Source organism: Anabrus simplex, chromosome 11, assembly GCF_040414725.1.
Source record: "Anabrus simplex isolate iqAnaSimp1 chromosome 11, ASM4041472v1, whole genome shotgun sequence".
Lineage (NCBI taxonomy): Eukaryota > Metazoa > Arthropoda > Insecta > Orthoptera > Tettigoniidae > Anabrus > Anabrus simplex.
Window position 1 is genome coordinate 30,486,808 of NC_090275.1, and position 19,469 is coordinate 30,506,276.

Genomic DNA, 19,469 nt, shown 5'->3' on the forward strand with positions numbered 1-19,469 from the left:
ACAATAGGTAACTGATAATGAACTTCAAAGCGCCAGTGAAGTCTTAATGTTGAGTCATATATTCTCTTGATTGTTTAACACTCCAAATTCTGTAACTTCAGTGGGTGCTAAATTAATAGGAAGTCCGGTTTTGCTGGTCTTTTAATTAAGGTAGGCCTTCAGAGGGGGGAAATTGAGGAGAAACCAATGAGTGCAGAGTATAAAACTGGGGCCAGACTGGCACATGGCAGTGAGTTGTGTGCTTTCTCTACCCGTAGCAACATGAAGTTTCTGGTAAGTTGTAAGGCCAGAGAATTTCTTGAGCAAAACAATGGTCTTCTACGTAATTACGATCGTTATATCACTAACCATGATAGATCACTTCTTTCAGTTTGTGACACTGGCTACTATCAGTGCAAGTAGTTCTTCAAACAACGAGACTAAATTCTCTTTTATCATCTGTCCACTTTCCATGGACCATCATTAGCCTAAGGTTCGCTGGGTAACATCTAATTCCATTATAGAATTATCTTCTTACTTATCCTGGCATGATGTTTATTTTAAGTTCAATCAAAAATGCCTTCATTAGAACTAACCTAGTCGTAACAATGACCACGTGAGTCTATTTTAAGGCCATTTGGCTAGTCAATACTCATCTTGGCAGTTCAACATCCATGGAGATTTAGGGCCACAAAGTCAATTTTCTTATTTGTAATATAAAGTTAACTTTTGAATCTCGGTGTTAGAATGATATATTTGAAATAGCTCATGCATGAAAAGTAGTCAGCTGGTAGCCATCCTGATCGACGGAGTTATTTCTACAATTTCAAATGTAGCACTTCTGTAATGAAGTCGGTGGTCTGATGACTGGGAGAAAGTAAAACCATCCACACAGTCTAACTCTTTTTGTGATGGATAGAACAAAGGCAGTTCTTAGGGACTTAACATAACCTGATCTGCTGAAGAAATGTCTGCACGGACGGACACATATTCCAAACGAGAGTGTAAACAATGTCGTCTGGAGTCGGATTTACAAGACAATGTTTATACCCTTGATGCAGTGGCAACATTTAATGAAGGACTTGATCGTGAAGGGTAAGAAAAGCATAGGGCGACTATGACGCCGATAATAAAACTCAGCTTTTCTTGACGACAAATCGGCTGTGTTGGTTCTTTAAAGCCCGGATTTTTATGTAGTAACAGGTTGGATTGCAAACTACTGTAATTTAGTAAAAAGTGTCGGCCACCCGCTCTTCAATAATGTAGGAAGAGTAAGATAAATTATTGGGGTTCTGATGGGCCTTACCCCTAATATTTATGAAAACCCCGGAGCATAATCGTAGTGAAAGTAGACTGTACTTGCTGCTCGCTTCTGTAAGTTTGCAAACTAACCAATTAATGCATAAAAATCCGGGCTCTGGTTGTTACTGAGCAAGAAGGACTCTCATGGTTTTTGCATTGTATGTAGTTTCTTCAGTCATCTCTACTCTTCTTCTTCTTTTCTAGCCTATTTCAATCCACAGCTGGATATAGGCCTCTTCCATATGCTTCCATCGTCTTCGGTCTTGAGCCACTTGAAACCAGCGTGTTCCAGCCAACAACTTTATGTCATGGAGTCATATCTTCTGGGGTCTTCCAATGCTTCTCTCATCTCTATTACGTTATGATAAGCAATATTTCACAAGCATTTTAATTTGACGCCATCTGGCTGCTTGCTCATCAATTTCGACGTTCCGTTTTACTCTAGGCCCACTAGATGGCAGAGAAAATCGAATCTCTCTTGGGTGGCGTCTATGGCTGAGATTATTTAACGAATTTGGAGTGTCGGGTGGGCCTTTACCGCCCTTCGAAAATCCGACTAACTCTGCCGGGTTTGAACCCGCTATCGTGGGATCTGGAGACCGACACTCTACCATTTATCCACACAAGGAGCTATTGGGTTACGTATTCCACTGCAATGATTTCAAATGACGGAACAGCTGACGAAGGTAGGTCTTATGGTGACGATGGCACAGGAAAGAGGAGTGGGAAGAAAACGGCCGTGCCCTTAAATAAGATACAGCCCCAGCATTTGCAAGGCGTTAAAATGGGAAAACAGGGAAAACCATCTTCAGGGCTGCCGACAGTGAGGTTCGAAACCACCATCTCCCGAATGCGAACTCACAGCTGTGCGCCCCTATCCGCACAGCCAAGTCGTTCGGTAACTGACGTAGACGCATGAAGTGAAATCAGTAATAAATTTGAAATTGTTTGACTCTGTTATTTTCCCCCCAACAACCTTTCATTTCTTTAATTATAACATGTATATATAAATAAGTACGCCTCTGTGGTGAAGTAATTAGTGTGATTAGCAGCCACCACCCGAGGCCCGGGTTCGATTCCCGGCTCTGCCAGAAATTTGTAAAGTTGTCCGAGGACTGGAACGGGGTTCACTCAGCCATGGGAGAACAACTAAGTAGAGGGACGTTCGACTCCCACCTCAACCAACCTCTAAGTGTTTTCCCGTGTTTTCCCACTTCTCCGGCAGGCAAATGCTGGGACGGTACCTAACTTAAGGCCATGGTCGCTTCATTCCCTCTTCCATGTCTATCCCTTCGAATCTTCCCTTCCCCCTGTTCAGCATAGCAGGTGAGGCCGCCTAGGTAAGGTACTGGTCCCCCTCCACAGTTGTATCCCCGACCACCTGTTTCATGTTCCAGGGCACTGCCCTTGAGGCGGTAGAGGGGGATCCTTCGCTGAGTCCGGGGTAAATAGGCCGAGCTTGGATGGTAAACGGATTAAATAAATAAATAAATAAATAAATAAATAAATAAATAAATAAATAAGAAAATAAATAAATAAATAAATAAATAAATAAATAAATAAATAAATAAATAAATAAATAAATAAATAAAATAAATACAAGTATACGTAAAGGCCGTCCCCGTGGTGTAGGGGTAGCGTGGCTGCCTCTTACCTGGAGGTCCCGGGTTCGGTTTCCAGCCAGGCCAGGGATTTTACCTGGATCTGTGGGCTGGTTCGTGGTCCACTCTGCCTACGTGATCACAGTTGAAAAGCTATCTGAAAGTAAGATGGCGGCCCCGGTCTAGAAAACCAAGAAAAACGGCCGAATGGATTCGTCACGCTGACCACACAGCACCTCGCAATTTGCAGGCCTTCGGGATGAGCAATGGTCTTTTGACAGGCGAAGAGCCTTCGTGAGTGTTGCGCCATGGGGTTTGGTTTGGATACGTACATGGCGATGAGAAATCGTTGTCGATCTCCATATCGCATTATTTTGGTATCTGGCGTTTTAAGGAATCATCTTCAAAATGTGGTGTCAGTATTCATTATTGTCATTTTTTTTCCTACAGGTGGTGCTGTTGGTGACGGGTGTGCTGTGTTCTGCCGAGGATGATAAGAAGAATTCCAAGACTGAGAAGCGAGGTCTGTTCGGGTTAGGGTACGGCGGAGGCTATGAACTTAGTGGCGGTCACGGTTTGGAGCTGGGAGGAGGTCATGAATATCTCAGTGCCGGTGAAGGATATGACCTTGGAGGAAGTCTAGGTTACGGAGAAGGTCACCATGAGAGTCACGTCAAGGCCATCACCATCACTAAAGAAGTCAAGGTCCCTGTTCCTCATCCCTATCCTGTCCCTGTCGAGAAACATGTCCCTGTACCTGTCAAGGTTCCCGTACCAGTCCACGTAGACAAGCCATACCCAGTTCATGTACCCAAACCATACCCAGTTCCCGTAGAGAAGCCAGTACCTTACCCAGTAGAGAAGAAGGTGCCTTATCCAGTAAATGTGCCCGTTAAGGTACCTGTACCAGCACCATACCCAGTTCATGTGCCCAAGCCATACCCAGTCCCTGTTCACAAACCAGTACCAGTACCAGTACCACATCCAGTGATCGTTAAGAAGCCCGTACCAGTGTACGTCAAGGGACACGACTATGGTAGCAGCTACGGAGGATCCTACTCAAGTGGACTTGGAGATTCTTATGGAACCAGTCTAAGCTTAGGAGGCCATGAATACGGTAGCAGCCTCAGTCTGGGAGACCATGGTTACAGCAGTCTTAGCGGCTATGGATATGGAAGCAGTAGCAGCCTAGGAGGCCATGGGTATGGCAGTGGCATCAGTTTAGACAGCCATGAATACTGAAGCAGTCGATATTCACTCGCACATGACGTCTCAGGAAGCCCTCGGCAGTCCTTGATCAGGAGGCCACTGGGGTCCAACTAGTCCTCATCACCACCAACTTCATCACAACATTCACGCAGCATCCTTCATATTTCTCACCTGTAATATATCGCTAAATAAATATATGTGTATATTTATTCTTGTTGTGTTGATTTGTAAAGATAAAGCTTTAAATTAATGGAAATCTGGCTAATTAGGATTAATATATATGAGATACTGGCACCAACATTTATTAAACGACAGACTCTTCGTTATTCTGAAACAACTCTTGATGTCATATTTCTTAATTTTGAACTGTGAACTTTTACTTCATCCTCTCTTTGATAAAGTCTTCCCGTTAAGAGAGTGCAGTATTCAACGTTTTTGCAGACGAAATACGAGAAAGGGAATTTATTACACGATAGCAAGTTAGCTCTCCTTTCACGAGAGTGAAGGGAAATATTGGTAAGTAAGTAATACGTTTTTAAAAGCGTACGTATTGAATGATTCGCAGGAATACGCTCACTTTAAGAAATATGTTGTTGTTGTTGTTGTTTTGGTCACCAGTCCACAGACTGGTTTGATGCAGCCCTCCATGCCGCCCTACCTTGTGCTAACTTATTCTTTTCTACGTAACTACTACATCCGCTTTAATCTGATTGCCATATTCATACCTTGGTCTGCCTCTACAGTTCTTACCACATACACTTCCCTTAAACACAAACTGAACAGGTCCTGGGTGCCTTAAGATGTTTCCTATCATTCTCTCTCTTCCTCTGGTCAAATTTACCCAAACTGATCTCCTCTCAACAATTCGATTCAGTATATCCTCATTCGTGGTTAGCTCTACATTCTTCTGTAACACCACGTTTCAAAAGCTTATTTTTTCCTTCTTTGTGAGCTAGTTACCGTTCATGTTTTACTTCCATACAATGCCACGCTCCAGACGTAAGTTTTCTAAAAACATCTTTCTAATTCCTATATCAATGTTCGAAGTGAGCAAATTTCTGTTCTCAAAAAAGGCCTTTCTTGCTTGTGCTAGTCTGCATTGTATGTCCTCCTTACTTCTGCCATCATTAGTTATTCTACTGCCCAAGTAACAATGAGGAAAGCAGCGGGTAACTACCTCACTTCTCATTTCCCTAGTACGCCTCTTCAGTGACGCCTAGGCTATTTATGACAGCTGTTAGCGGAGCTATGGAGGGCCAAAGCAGCCTTTAGGCTGAATACCCAACACATACACGTACAAGTAACAATTTTCATGACAATTTAGTATGGAGTCACCGATATCTGAACCCAGCTTCTAGAATTTGAACATCGACAGCTAACCGAATGGTCTAGAAACGGACTTACAATATCATCAGGGGCGTGTAGATCACTGAAAAAATTACTAGCACATTCCTGAGCATAAATTATATCATTACTTTAATATCATAAAATACTTACTTATATATGCTAGTGTGTCTTGCTGTTTCCATTTACCAGGGTAGGCCTCAAAGTTCGACCGATTAAATCCCCATGCATTTTAACTTCATGGTTCTATTTGCGCGATCAAATGTATTCATCATTGCCTGCAAACAGGGCTTACCTTGCGCAACAGCAGGTATCATACCGGCAACGTTATCAAGAATATGAGAAGAGTATAATTGTGTGGGGAACAGAGTTGACATTAATTTGAACATATTTGGTGATGGAACATGTAACAGAGTTCATACCAATTGTGATTTTCCATTCGCTTTCCTTTGCATATTAATGCGCCTGACATATCCGGCAACCCAATACAAGGTCTCTCATATTAATCCAGGCCGAACGCACTGTGTTTTTAGTCTACACTACGGCGGCTGCAGTATGAGAGACCTTGCAAGCATCAGTCGCCAATATCAATCTCAGCTTTTATCATTGTCACACCGTATTTTCGTATGTAAAAGTTCTGGTTTATTCTTAATGGTCATGTGAACGGTCATGACTCGCACTACTGGTGTGTGCAGAAAATCCTAATTGTGTTTATGAAGTCACTCATTGCGCTGTTAGTGCCTATTTTTTCCGAGATGACAGTAAATGCAGAGAGGTACCAAGATGACATTTTGACGCTATTCTTCCTCCAGTTAACGGGGAAGAAACATCACGTGGGTGGTTTGAACAAGATTCAGCCCTCTGCTCATACAACAGAAGATTCCCTTCTTAGGATCTGGGAAGTGTTTGCGGACAGAGTGATCAGTAATGGTCTTCCCGACCCCCACCCCCTACCCCTCGTTCTCCGAATTTTTACTTGTGGGGTAAACTGAACGAAAAACGGTATCGAACAAATCCTCACACAATGGAGGAACTGAATAAAATTACTACAAATAAAGTCAGAAATATTGCAGTGGCAGAACTTCCTCGCATCAGCCAGAATGTGGTTGCCGGATACAATTCCTGTATAACCCAGGAAGGACGACACTTCAGCATCTTTTATAAGGTAAGATTTCATATCAGATTGTATACACGCTTAAAGCAGGGCGGCCGCGCGCGACGTTTGTTCGGGTGAAGCAGCTGCCATAGCGCAGAGTACAAACAGTGTGCGTCCGGTCTGAGTTTATATGACAGACACTGTATATTGCGCGTTATGTGTCTGAGGCACCCGGTGCACCTCTGAGATTGTGAAGAAACAAATGATTTCCGAGAGCACACAAGTAAGGAGAAAACATCAATACCCAAATTTGAGAGAACGAGATGTACAACATTCAATTTGTAATTGAATAGTACAGTAAACGAGGAGAGTTCTGTCTAAGACCGATAGAAACTCAATGTTATTCTGGCCTCTGGCAAGAGAAAAATAAAAAAAACATACTTACAAGAAGTCGATAGACATCACTTGCTACCAAACTGGTGAATTTTAAGACATTCGGTTTTCGGATAATTCTCAATCATTACTGATCTGCATTTAGGGGAGTCGACCAGGTGACAGATTCCCTACCTGTTGTTTTCCTAGCCTTATCTTAAATGATCGCAAAGAAATCGGAAAAATTATTGAACATCTCCCTTGGTAAGTTACTCCAATCCTTAACTCCGCTTCCTATATACGAATATTTGCCCCAGTTTGTCCTCTTGAATTCCAACTTTATCTTCATATTGTGATCTTTTCTACTTTTAAAAGCACTACTAAAACTTATTCATCTACTGATGCCACTTCACGCGACCACTCTACTGACAGCTCGGAACATACCACTTAGTCAAGCTCGTCTCCTTTCTCCCAAGTCTTCCCAGCCCAAACTTTGCAACATTTTTGTAACGCTACTCTTTTGTCGGAAATCACCCGGAAAAAATCGAGCTGCATTTCTTTGATTTTTTCCAGTTCTTGAATCAAGTAAACATGGTGAGGGTCCCATACACTGGAACCATATTATAGTTGGGTTCTTACCAGAGACTTAAAATCCGTCTCCTTAACATCCTTACTACAACCCCTAAATACCCTCATAACCATGTGCAGATATCTGTACCCTGTAGAATCACATTTGTGTGATTATCCCAATGAAGATCTTTCGTTATATTAACACCTAGGTACTTACAATGATCCCCAAAAGGAACTTTCACACCCACCAATGCAGTGATTAAAACTGGGAGGATTTTTCCTATTTGTGAAACTCACAACCTGACTTTTAACCCCGTTTATCATCATACATTGCCTTCTGTCCACCTCACAACATTATCGAGGTCATTTTGCAGTTGCTCACAATCTTGTAACTTATTTATTACTTTGTACAGAATAACATCGTCTGAAAAAAGCCTTATCTCTGATTCCACTTCTTTACACATATCATTGACATACATAAGAAAACATAAAGGTCCAATAATACTGCGCTGAGAAATTTCCCTCTTAATTATTACAGGGACAGATAGAGCTTCGCCTACTCTAATTCTCTGAGTTCTATTTTCTAGAAACATTGCAATTATCATAGCCATAATCATAGCCAAAATCACCATTATTGTGCGAGATTACGTTTATGACACATTCTCCTCAACCCTAAGGTTGGTGGGTAACATGCATGTCTTCCGAGTCTCTCCTTTCTCTGGCCAGCACCTTCAAGTGGCAAGAGGTGAGATTGTCTTTAATATTGTCTCTAAATTACACTCTAGGTCTTCCTACGCTCCATCTATCTTCCATTTTCCCCTCAAACAGGGCGGCGCACCAGCCAGAATGACAAATCAAGTGGGAAAGGAAGCTAATTCTTCCCTTTAACGGACGAAAAATGAGATTTTAAAAATTTTCCTTTAAAATTGAATTTTTCTCTTTATAACAATGCACGCTTTTGTTAATATCTCTAATATATTAGGAGTTAGGACCAAGAACGTGAAGCCCCGTCACCCGAGTAAGTTTGTTGCTCGTATACCATAACTTTCGTTTTTCAGAACCGTTTCCTGATATCTAAGAAAGTTTTAAAGATATTAAGATGAAATGTAGCATGCATGTATACTTCATAGAGAAGAGGGAGAAGTTTCTTTTTTTGCTAGTTGCTTTACGTCGCACCGACACAGATAGGTCTTATGGCGATGATGGGACAGGAAAGGGCTAGGAGTGGGAAGGATGCGGCCGTGGCCTTAATTAAGGTACAGCCCCAGCATTTGCCTGCTGTGAAAATGGGGAAACCACGGAAAACCATTTTCAGGGCTGCCGACAGTGGGGTTCGAACCTACTATCTCCCGAATACTGGAGGGAGAAGAAGATTTACTAGAATTATTGACCTAGTTTCATTGCTTGGGTTGTAAAACTTTCAGGCAAGCGACTCAATGTGAAAAACATCGTGGGGAGATATGAACTACGATTTTTTTTAGGTGAATACAATAAAATAAAGTATGATAATATATACTTTATTTATTCCTAAAAATTACAATCCTTGTCTTAATCATGATTATCCCGTCGATCAGATTAGCAATTTACCGTTTTCTACCACTACGAGCGCTAACGTGAGTCAATGCGGAGTTTGGACATTTTTTCAAAACATCAAAAAATGCCTCAGAAATAATTATGTAAATAAGTTAATTTGGATAGAATTTGAATCAAAAAGAAAACGAGTAAAAACCAAGCGATTTCAGGCCGTTTTTCACGAACTGCATTTAGGACGGAAGTGATTTTCAAATTCTTTTTTTTTTTTTTGGTTTTGTTTGATAGAACTATACCCTAGTTTGTTTGTTAAGAAATGTTTTTAGCATGATAAAAGTATTTGTTTTTGTTGGAAGTCACTGATTTCCGGAATATGTTGTAGCTATAACATTACATAATGAGAAAATAATAATTAAAAATATTCACTTGTTTGTAAATTATCAGGGAAACTGCAAGACAATGGCTATGATACAGCGCCGTTTTGAATAATGAATTATATATAATGGCATAAGTTTCTAAACATGTAAGCATATTATTAAGGAATAACGTTATACTAAATTTCCTTTTAGTATTCATTTCTATTGCTGCGGTTAAACAAGTTAAATACACCCCCATTTTCCTATGTTCAAGTGTGTAGGTCCCCACCCTAAGCTTTCTACTAAGGTGTGTGTCTCATTTCTTCTCTTGACGACGTTCTCGTCTGTGAATCTATCAGTCCAAAGTATTATCAGCAGTTGATGTCAGCACCACATCTCAAAGGCCTTGAGTTTCAGTACTTACACGTTTTTTCATGGCCTATGTTTCAGTCCCACAGTTTACAACAATCCATTCAAAAGCTTTCACGAAGTGCTTTCGTATCTCAATGCCGATGACTGTAGATGTTAGTGGACATATCTTTCTTTTCTTTCTCGAGAAAGCTTCTTTCTGCTGTGCAATTCCGGAGTTTACTTCTCTCATAAATTTTCCGTCAGATGTGATCACACATTCTAGATATCTGAATTTTATTTATTTATAACTTATCTGAAATACATTCGCAAATTTGTAGTAGGATATTAGGCCTATACATTATGTTGGAATTATGTACGCCTGCAAAGCACTTCATGTGCTTATCTGCCGGTGAAGTTGTTTCATTTAATTTCTTTTGCTTTTTTTCTTGCTAGTTGCTTTACGTCGCACCGACACAGATAGGTCTTACGGCGACGATGGCACAAGGAAGGGCTAGGAATGGGAAGGAAGCGGCCGTGGCCTGAATTAAAGTACAGCCCCAGCATTTGCCTGGTGTGAAAATGGGAAACCACGGAAAACCATCTTTAAGGCAGCCGACAGTGGGGTTCGAACCCACTATCTCCCGAATGCAAGCTCACAGCTGCGCGACCCTAACTGCACGGCTACTTGCTCGGTTTTCATATTTTTATACATTGTTGCAATCCTTACTGTTTACAATATTAATAAGGTTTGTAAAATTACATTGGCCTAATAAGAATGATCATTTCATCCTGTGGGATGGATTTTTATCAATCCCTCAAGGTATCATTGAAAATAGATAAGTCTGTGATTTTACTTTCTATAATCCATAATTTCATATTTTTTCTTTTAGTTGATATTTTTTTCTCAAGTGTGTGATTTCTTGTTCAAACATTTCCTTTACTTCATCTAGTTTCTTTCCATCCGTCAACAGATTGGTAATTTGGTCATTATCCCTTTTACAGGTCATTATCTTGGTCTTCAATTTGTTTATTCTCATACTACACCTCTCTTTTAGCAATTCGTTCGTGTTATTTAATGCCTTTTCCCATACATTTTTAAAAATTTCAGTTATCAGTGCTGTATCATCTGCAAATCGTATGGTACTGTACAGTCTGCCATGGACATGTATGCAAAGATTGATGGTAGCTAAACATTCGTTTATGGCTTATTCTATCTTCTTCTTGAGGCGCCTTCTCCTAGTAGAGGTTGGTGGTCCACATAGCCAGCTCCGAACGTGATTTTTCAGCATGGAAAGCATCTTCTGAAGTGCAGTTGTGCCATCTTCGGATGTCCTTCATAACAACGTTGAAAGAATTCCCTCCCCCCCCCCCCCCCGGAGATCCGAATGGGGAATAGAAATCCGGATAATAATTTTACGTTAAACACAGCCACATCCTTCAGGATCTTTAATGCAGTGGTTTCCCGTTGACTTCCGCATCCTAATGCCGTTGACCAGTTGTAGGTTCTTCCGTCTTTTGGGTCCATTTCCTGTCCCAAGGACAACAGAGTGCTCTAACCTCTACCCGCTCATCCTCCCTCAAGGAGACTGTTGGCACTTGGGATCCTTGATTTACGCTCTTTCCGATTTTTTTCCACTCTTTGTTTGCCTATCAATTATGTCTGTATCTTCAATGTGTACGTGCTGTGTTCATCACGAGCGCGAATTTATCACTGAACGAGTTGTACAGTAGTTTGATGCATTGATAGTTTCAGTGCTCCAGGCGAAGTAATGCATTAGGAAGTCTTGGGGGAAAAGACGAACGGAAACTACAACTTTCATAACTACTCAGCCTGGTGCAGGAGGTGGGAGTGGTAAATGAAAGAATTCTACTTGCTATAAATGAGATGCAAGTGCAACGCAGTTCAACCAGTGCAGTGACTTCTTCTATCTTCACAACATGAAGTTCATGGTGAGTGAATTGTCCTATAAGTGGATCTTATTCAGGATAACTATTGAGAATCTCTATCAGAAATACCTTCACATAATTTGATGCCCTTGATGGCAAACTAATTAACGAAAACTGATTTATAAAGAACATACGCACTTCACGCACGGATTTTAAACTTGATTTCTTTTCACAAGATAGATATTCCAATACAGTCCGTATTGACAGCTTATTATTGAATGCATACATATTTCCTCCTGTTGAATTCAATATTATTGCATCTAATATGTATACATGTTTCGGTCCTATGTTTGGGTCATCTTCAATAAAAGCAATTAATTAAAAATATTTAAACATGACTATGTGTTTGTGAGATATATGTTGACATAATTAAAAATATTAATTATGAGTGAGCGAGTTAGCCGTGCGGTTAGGAGCGTGCAGATGGAACCTTGCATTCGGGAGATAGGAGGTTCGAATCTAACCATCGGCAGCCCTGAACGTGGTTTTCCTTGGTTTCCCATTTTCACACCAGGAAAATTCTGAGAATGTGCCTTAATTAAGGCTAAGGATGCTTCCTTTCCACCATTAGCCCCTTCCCACCCATTGTCGCCATAAAGCTGCCTGTGAGGTGCGACGTAAAGCAAATTGAAAAATAGAATATTCTGAGAATGACAAACATTAGTATATGAAAAATACTTTCCGCGTCTTAAATATTAAATTATCAGTAAAAAATATAATAGACGAAAATAAGAGATAGACAAGTACCTGATCAAAGTGGTTCTTGATGTTAAGTTGCGTTCTTTATGTCAGCAATATTTTTAGATATTAATAGTAATTTTTTACAATAAGTATTATGTATAATCGCTTTAAGGGACTATTCATTCTGCTTGGCATCGAGGACCACCTCATTTATCTCCAATGCATATCTCTTAGCCGAAAATGAACAACCATATTGACAGCCAACTATATCCTCTTCACAAGGTCACAATTACGGCAGAACCCAATACATGTTCCCCGTAGTCGTACACATTTTTATTTAAAGCTTCCTTACGGACTCCATGAACGTTTCTAACGCATTAATATTTAATAATATTGCTAACACAAGGAACGCAACTTAACTTCAGGAAGCAGATTTTTCAAGGACTAGCATATGAGCGCAGTATTTGTCTTTTTTTTACTGATCAATTATTATGATCTATGATCTGTTTGACTGAGAAAAAGTTTAATGTTCAAGACGTGGACAACATTTTAGTTGAAGGTGAGATGGGCAGATCAAATCAGGAATGGAAGATATACTGAATCAAATTGGTGAGAGGAGATCGATTTGGCTAGATTTGACGAGAAGAAGAGATAGAACGATAGGATACATTTTAAGGCAGCGGGGATTTGTTCAGTTGTGTTTTGTAAGAACGTCAGGGGTAGACCAAGGTATGAATATGACAAGCCGGTTAGAGCAGATGTAGGATGTATTACTTGTGTAGAAACGAAAAGTTTAGCACAGGATAGGGAGAGCTCCATCAAACCAGTCTATGGACTGATGACTCAAACAACAACAACAAAAACAGCACATTTCAATAATTACTGTCGAATTCTACTGTAATTCCATACAAGTTGTACCATACCCAGTCATGAGTATGTTCCATGTACCTATTCCTTTTTCCTTTCGTTTACTCTCTTTGAGCTACGTTAAATCAATCATTTCTCTCTGTGTTGTTCTTTTCTTAATGCCCAGTATTTATTCATTCTTTTTCATCTTTGTTTTCTCTTGTCTTCCGAGATAATTTGCATGGCTTTTAATGTAGATTTTTCTTGGAACATTATATTTTCGTCTTTATTATTATACATTTCTTGAGTATTCCTACAATTTGCTTATGGTGGAAATCGTGCCCTAAGAACAGACACTCCTCAAATATCATCCAAGTTTGTGTAGTAATTTCCTTTCAAAAACTTTCAGCGAGAAGCTTTGTATGATGATGGTCAGTTTTTGAGAACCACGCTGTATCCTCACTTAACAACATTTTTTGGTGAGGATTCTATATCATTATTAAGGGGAAATGGAATCGCCTACCCTCACAATGTTAAATTATGCCTAATATAGGGAACGTTTTCTCATAAACAACTGCAGCCACAAATATAAATTTTTGACATTGCATGCAATGTTGTCTGTACAGAAATAATAATGTTTAATGTTGAAAACATACAAAGTAGGGGTCTCTATCCTACCAAAAACGTAAAATTCAATGTCCTCAATTATGCCTAATGTTGAAGTGCTATAAAGTGCCAGGAAAGGTTTCAAATTGTGAGTCTTGGATAGCTCTATCTAAATAAAGACAAAAAACAAATTTCGAAGATCACTTCCGGTCTAAATACAGTTCCTGGTAAAGCAGTCAAAAATCGCGTGTTTCCTTATTCGTTTCCTTATTGAATCAAATTCTTGCCAAATTAACTTATTTACATAATTCTTTCTGTAATGTGCTCCTTGGTTCAATACCCTCAAGTGTTTTTTTTTAAGATTTCCATACAGAATGTAGTTATAAGGACTTAAGTGAAATTCTGCACTGATCATATTAGCGCTCGTAGTGCTGCTTAAGTGAAACAATGCATTGACTCACATTAGCGCTCGTAGTGTTGCTTAAGTGAAACAATGCAGTGACTCACATCAGCGCTCGTAGTGTTGCTTAAGTGAAACAATGCAGTGACTCACATTAGCGCTCGTAGTGTTGCTTAAGTGAAACAATGCATTGACACACATTAGCGCTCGTAGTGTTGCTTAAGTGAAACAATGCATTGACTCACATTAGCGCTCGTAGTGTTGCTTAAGTGAAACAATGCATTGACTCACATTAGCTCTCGTAGTGTTGCTTAAGTGAAACAATGCATTGACACACATTAGCGCTCGTAGTGGTGCTTAAGTGAAACAATGCAGTGACTCACATTAGCTCTCGTAGTGTTGCTTAAGTGAAACAATGCAATGACTCACATTAGCGCTCGTAGTAGTAGAAAAATTCAAACTCCTAACCTAATCGACCGGATAACGATGATTAAGAAAAGGATTGTAATTTTTAGCAATATAAAAGGAATATATTCTCAAACATTTTAATATTTAAATTACCTAAAATTTGTAGCTCATAACCCTAGGATGTTTTCAACATCGGTCGTTTTTTCACCCAAAATCCTATTCCAGTTCCCCTTAAAGCATTTTGATTCCCTATGTATGGTTTCAATAAGGTGCTTCAAGATCAATTTCTCCGTCTACAGGTGGTGCTGCTGGGTGTTGGGGCAGCGCTGTGTTCCGCCGAGGATGTCCAGAAGAAGGACTCCAAGACTGAGAAGAGAGGTATCTACGGACTGGGATATGGAGGAGGCTTTGAGTTCGGAGGAGGCTTCAGCTATCTTGGTGGTGGTCAAGGATATTCAGGTTACGGAGGAGGCCATGACAGCCACATCAAGGCCATTACTATCACTAAAGAAGTCAAGGTTCCTGTTCCTCATCCATACCCAGTCCCTGTCGAGAAACACGTCCCTGTACCTGTCAAGGTTCCCGTACCAGTCCACGTAGAAAAGCCATATCCAGTACATGTACCCAAACCATACCCAGTTCCCGTGGAGAAGCCAGTCCCTTACCCTGTGGTGAAGAAAGTACCTTACCCGGTACATGTCCCTGTTAAAGTGCCTGTTCCACACCCATATCCAGTCCACGTACCAAAGCCTGTGCCAGTACCAGTCCATAAACCCGTACCAGTACCGGTTCCTCACCCAGTAATTATCAAGAAACCCGTGCCAGTATTCATCAAGGGACACCACTATGGAAGCAGCTATGGAGGGTCCTATGGCAGTCACGGTTTTGGAAGTGGTATCGGTCTAGGAGGCCGTGGATATGGAAGTGGTATCAGTCTAGGAGGCTATGGTGGATATGGACATTAAATATACCGTTGTTCCAAACCCCGGGACAGTCCTTGAAGAGGAGGTCTAACTAGTCTGCAGCATCACCATCTTCATCGTATTATCACTGTACTATTCTTTTCACACTCCTCACTCTATCACAGGCCGGCGTAGTTCGGTAGCTTAATTCTCACTTCGCTACGTATTCTATTCCGGCCTTGATAGGCATATTTTTTGTCTATACCATTATTTCTTCCCTCAACATGTCCCATCGTATTAACTCACAACAATTCATGTTGAAATAAAAATATTGCCCTATTATTCCTTTGAAATTGATGAGGAGTGAAGAAATGTACTTTTAAAAATGTTATTTCTGGTTGATTTATGTTTTAAATAAATATTATTATATAGTATTTATGTTCTTGTATAAACACCTACCTTACATTTTTCAAGAGGAGTACCAAAGTGCTATCCTGGTTACGTTAAATTTAACATATTTTCATCCCAGTTTCTGTGAAATCGTTCAAGGTAGTAAAATGAAATTTTGACAGGATATAAATTCATTCGAATACATTTACTGATCTATTTCATTGGTTCTGCCTTTATTATAACTCAAGATATGGACTTTTAGAAATCAAATCCTTAATTTTTAAAATTTATTCAGTTTTCAAAATTATTTATAGTCAAGCTATGTCTGATTAACATTGTAGATTCATATAATAACAATAATTTTGTTTATGAGAGATAAAATTTTCAGAGCTCTAGCTTGTAAGTAGTTTCTGAGAAAATTTGAAACATTCGCAGAAAAACGTACTTTTTCCAGAAATCACACTTAAAAATGGAATGCCACTTACAAAACGTTTCTTATCGCATAAACACAAGATAGAAAGTAATATCATAGCAACAAATATAGTCAAGTTATACAGCAGGATATAAATCAACATAAATTACCGAGATATCTTGTCTTAACTGAACAAGTTCTCACGAAATCTGGAGCAATGGCTTATGCAGTAACGTATATTTTAACAATTTATGAATAATGCAGTCATCTAAAATCAATGAATCATAGATAAAATTAAATAAGTAACTTCAAATTAAATTTTCCCATAAAAATAGAAAACATAATGTGTTTTACCAATACCACATTTTATACTCCCTTTAAACTTTTATCAGGATAAATTAAAATGATATGAGACCACTTTCGACATGCTAAAATATGTTAAACATTTATAAAGTAATGTGAGAAATATTAATCTTTTAAATTGTCCCATATTTGAAACTTTCGAACAAATAAATTTCAGAATTAGCCAAAATCTATCTCAGTGTGAAAATGGAAACTTGGGAAACTCAAAGTTGACGGATAATAATGTTACAGTATTTCCAATATGTGTAGATTTTGGTTTGCTCTTGCAAGGATGGGTATGGCAATGGCAAGCATTGATTCTGCATAATATTTTCAACCAGTAAACTAGTGCCCGTGTACTGAGAAATCGAATTAATGAGACAAGATTTGTCGAATCGGCGAGTAAAATTTCACTGACATAGGGAAAACCATTTTTATCTTTTCTTAGGCGGGATCAGTGGCTCAGACGGTTGAGGCACTGGTCTTCTTACCCCAACTTCGCAGGCTCGATCCTGGCTCAGTCTGGTGGTATTTGAAGGTGCTCAAATATGACAGCCTCGTGTCGGTGTATTTACTGGCACCTAAAAGAACTCCTGCGGAACTAAATTCCGGCACCTCGGCGCCTCCGAAAATCGTAAAAGTATTTATTGGGACGTAAAGCAAATAACATTATATTATTATCATTATCTCTGTTCTTAAGAAACGTGAGAAACTAACTTTGTTCCGCCCTGAATTATTTAAAGTGACACACTACTACATTCCCCTGTGGGTAGGGGCGGTAGAATAACACCTACGGTAGACCTTTCTTAAAGTAAGAAGCGATTAATATGGACCTCAGGGGCTCTTATCTTTGGAGCGTGGTTTGGCGACCATGGGTCCCTTAGCTGGTCCTGGAATTATTCCCACTTGTGCCAGGGCCCTCACACTCACGATATTTCCTGGCTGTCGTAAGAGGGACTAAAAGGGGCCCCAGTGTCTGTTAACATATGAGCGTGGGTTGGTGACCACGGGGCACTGACGAATTACACTCTCATTTCATAAATATCGATATTTTCTTTTAAAATGAATTTTTTGAAATTGTACGAAGTGTGCGATTTGCAAATACCTTTGCTGTAAGAAAATGCGCGCCATCATTGCTGCCCACTTCATATTTTAGCCACTGGGACGCCTGTTTTATGTCATTATAACATGCTGTAATTATCAGTTAAGAAAGCAATTATAGTAAAACCAAAAATTACTTTCGAAACATTCGTCCGCCACATTACTCCACCACATACTTTATGAACATGCGAGATTTCTCGCACGGGTCCCCTAGTGTAACATACAGTGTTTTCTTCTTCTACATGCGAGGAATAATGTCTCAAAAGTTTCATCATACCTCATTGTTACAGCCTGTATATTGTTTCACTGCCCTTTTTGTGATATACCGGGCGAGTTGGCCGTGCGCGTAGAGGCGCGCGGCTGTGAGCTTGCATCCGGGAGATAGTAGGTTCGAATCCCACTATCGGCAGCCCTGAAGATGGTTTTCCGTGGTTTCCCATTTTCACACCAGGCAAATGCTGGGGCTGTACCTTAATTAAGGCCACGGCCGCTTCCTTCCAACTCCTAGGCCTTTCCTATCCCATCGTCGCCATAAGACCTCTCTGTGTCGGTGCGACGTAAAGCCCCTACCAAAAAAAAAATTGTTTGTGATACTCGTTTGATAAGTTTGAAGTACTCTCCGAATAATAAAATCTATAATACAGTTTTACTGAGGCCCTTCTACAGTAAAGCAAGTGTTCCACGTGACTTCTACTTGAAACACTACAAGTAGAGGTAAGTACAAAACTAAACATAATAGCTACATAGTTTTGAAAAGTAATAAACAATTCCAAAAGTAACATTAAGTAACTGCAGATGCAAAAGTGAATAAATATTAAAGTCCACTTTAAAATGATAAAACTAATGTACAATATGAACTGGAAAAAGAAACTTTAAAAAATTAATATATAACGGCAAGTAATTACAATAATCACAAAACTACCTGCAGATAGAAAAATCAATAATAATGTAAGAATTGCGCACTAGTGTGCACAAAGAGAGAGTATCACATCTTACAATAGGAGGTACCGCCTCTGTGGTGTAGTCTTTAGTGTGATTAGCTGCCACCCCCGGAGGTCCGGTTTCGATTCTCGGCCCTGTCAGGAAATTTGAAACGTGGTACAAGGGCTGGAACGGGGTCTACTCAACCTCGGCAGGTCAAATGAGTAGAGGGGGTTCGATTCCTTCCTCAGCCATCCTAGAAGTGGTTTTTCGTGGTTTCCCACTTCTCCTCCAGGCATATGCTGGATGGTATCTAACTTAAGGCCACGGCCGCTTCCTTCCCTCTTCCTTGTCTATCATTTACAATCTTCCCATCCCCTTACAAGGCCTCTGTTGAGCATAGCAGGTGAGTCCGCATGGTCGAGGTACTGGTCCTCATCACCAGTTGTCTTCCTGACCCAATGTCTCACCCTCCAGGACACTGCCCTTAAGGTGTTAGAGGTGCGATCGCTCGCTGAGCCCGAAGGAAAAACCAACCCTGGAAGGTAAAGAGATCAAGAAAGAAAGAAAGAAAGAAAGAAAGAAGAAAAGTCAATAATAATGTAAGAAATGCGAACAAGTATGCATAAAGAGTGAATGTCACATCGTACTATGGGAGATTATTTATTGTTTACGGTTGTAAATACGGTAACTTTCACACTACATATTGCAAAGATCACATACACAGCGAGGTTCATGGAATGTTTTGTTTTTACATACTTTGTGGTGGTAACCATGCACCGGTAATCCCGTCGTCAAATGAC

At 40.0% G+C, this 19,469-nt stretch overlaps 1 protein-coding gene across 1 annotated transcript in view; it reads left to right on the top strand.

The window, feature by feature from the left end:
- Positions 1-19,469, top strand: part of LOC136883396 (uncharacterized) — a 211,088-nt gene that overhangs the window by 180,572 nt on the left and 11,047 nt on the right. Inside the window, exons 9-11 of the mRNA XM_068229590.1 lie at positions 3,333-3,450; positions 3,502-3,899; positions 15,117-15,380. Coding sequence (XP_068085691.1) covers positions 3,333-3,450; positions 3,502-3,899; positions 15,117-15,380 — 780 coding nt within the window. The remainder of the gene's footprint in view (positions 1-3,332; positions 3,451-3,501; positions 3,900-15,116; positions 15,381-19,469) is intronic.